The sequence below is a fragment of the Miscanthus floridulus genome, unplaced genomic scaffold (assembly GCF_019320115.1).
Source record: "Miscanthus floridulus cultivar M001 unplaced genomic scaffold, ASM1932011v1 os_1323_1_2, whole genome shotgun sequence".
NCBI lineage: Eukaryota > Viridiplantae > Streptophyta > Magnoliopsida > Poales > Poaceae > Miscanthus > Miscanthus floridulus.
This window is the reverse complement of record NW_027097654.1, coordinates 925-2,206: the sequence shown is the minus strand read 5'-3', so window position 1 is coordinate 2,206 and position 1,282 is coordinate 925. Positions and strand designations below refer to the sequence as shown.

At 52.9% G+C, this 1,282-nt stretch overlaps 1 protein-coding gene across 1 annotated transcript; it reads right to left on the bottom strand.

Moving 5' to 3' along the window:
- Positions 1-335: 335 nt before the first annotated feature.
- Positions 336-899, bottom strand: LOC136533923 (uncharacterized). The gene has a single exon (XM_066526445.1). It carries the CDS (start codon positions 897-899, stop codon positions 336-338), a length of 564 nt encoding a protein of 187 aa, XP_066382542.1.
- Between the last annotated feature and the right edge of the window lie 383 nt (positions 900-1,282).

The following is a 1,282-nucleotide window of genomic DNA, read 5'->3' as shown; positions in this document are numbered from 1 at the left end:
GGAAATGGATCCTTTGGACACGCCTTGTTGAGGCCTATGTAATCGACACACATTCTCCATTTCCTACTCTTTTTTCACACAAGAATAGGATTTGCTAACCACTTTGGGTGGTGTACTTCCCTGATGAACCCAGTAGCCAATAGTTTTGCTATCTCTTCACCGATGGCTCGGCATTTTTCCTCGTCGAAGCGGTGTAGGTGTTGCTTCACCGGCTTGGAGCCTAGGAGGATTTTTAGGGTATGCTCGGTGACCTCCCTTGGGATGCCTGGCATATCCAAGGGTTTCCATGCAAATATGTCTTTGTTATCGCGGAGGAAGTTGACGAGTGCGCTTTCCTATTCAGAGGAGAGCGCGGTCCCGATGCGGACTTTTTTGCCCTCGGAGTTGCTAGGGTCCAAGAGGACCTCCTTGGGCTCTTCTGTCGATTCAAACAACCCAGATGACCTCTTCACGTCGGGTGCTTCTTCAATGACCTCCTCCCTAAGGGTGGCGAGCTCTTCGGAGGCAACGACTACTGTGGTGTGGCCACAGCATTCGACTTCGCACTCGTAAGCACGATGGAAGGAGGTGCCGATGGTGATGACCCCACGGGGGCCCAGCATCTTCAGCTTAAGGTATGTATAGTTAGGGATGGCCATGAACTTCGTGTAGCATGGACGTCCAAGGATGGTGTGGAAGGTTTCAGGGAACCCTACCGCATCAAAGGTAAGGGTCTCAGTCCTGTAATTGGACTGATCCCCAAAAATGATGGGTAGATCGATCTGCCCTAGTGGTATGGCCTGTCTGCCAGGTACGATGCCATGGAAGGGCACTCGAATGGGGTGGAGGTTCATTCGGTCGATGCCCATCTCGTTGAGTGTCTTGGCATACATGATGTTGAGGCCGTTGCCTCCGTCCATTAGTACTTTTGTGAGCCGCTTTGGGCCGATGATTGGGTCGACGACAAGTGGGTACCTTCCCAGGTGTGGGATGACATCTGGATGGTCGGTCCGGTCAAAGGTTATGGCAGATTCTGACCACCGGAGGAAGGCAGGCATGGCTGGTCCGGTCGTATAGACCTCGCGGCATGTGACATTATGGTGGTGCTTGGAGTCGTAGGCCGCTGATCCTCCGAAGATCATGAGGGTACCATTTGGTGTTGGGAAGGTGTCATCCTTCTCCTCGGCGTCATCAGTGGGGGCAAGTTCCTTCCCTTGCTCCTCCTTGTTAAGGCCCCCGGACAAGTATTTGCGCATGAGGCCTCGATCCTTGTATAGATGCTTAGTCGGGAAAGCATGGTTTG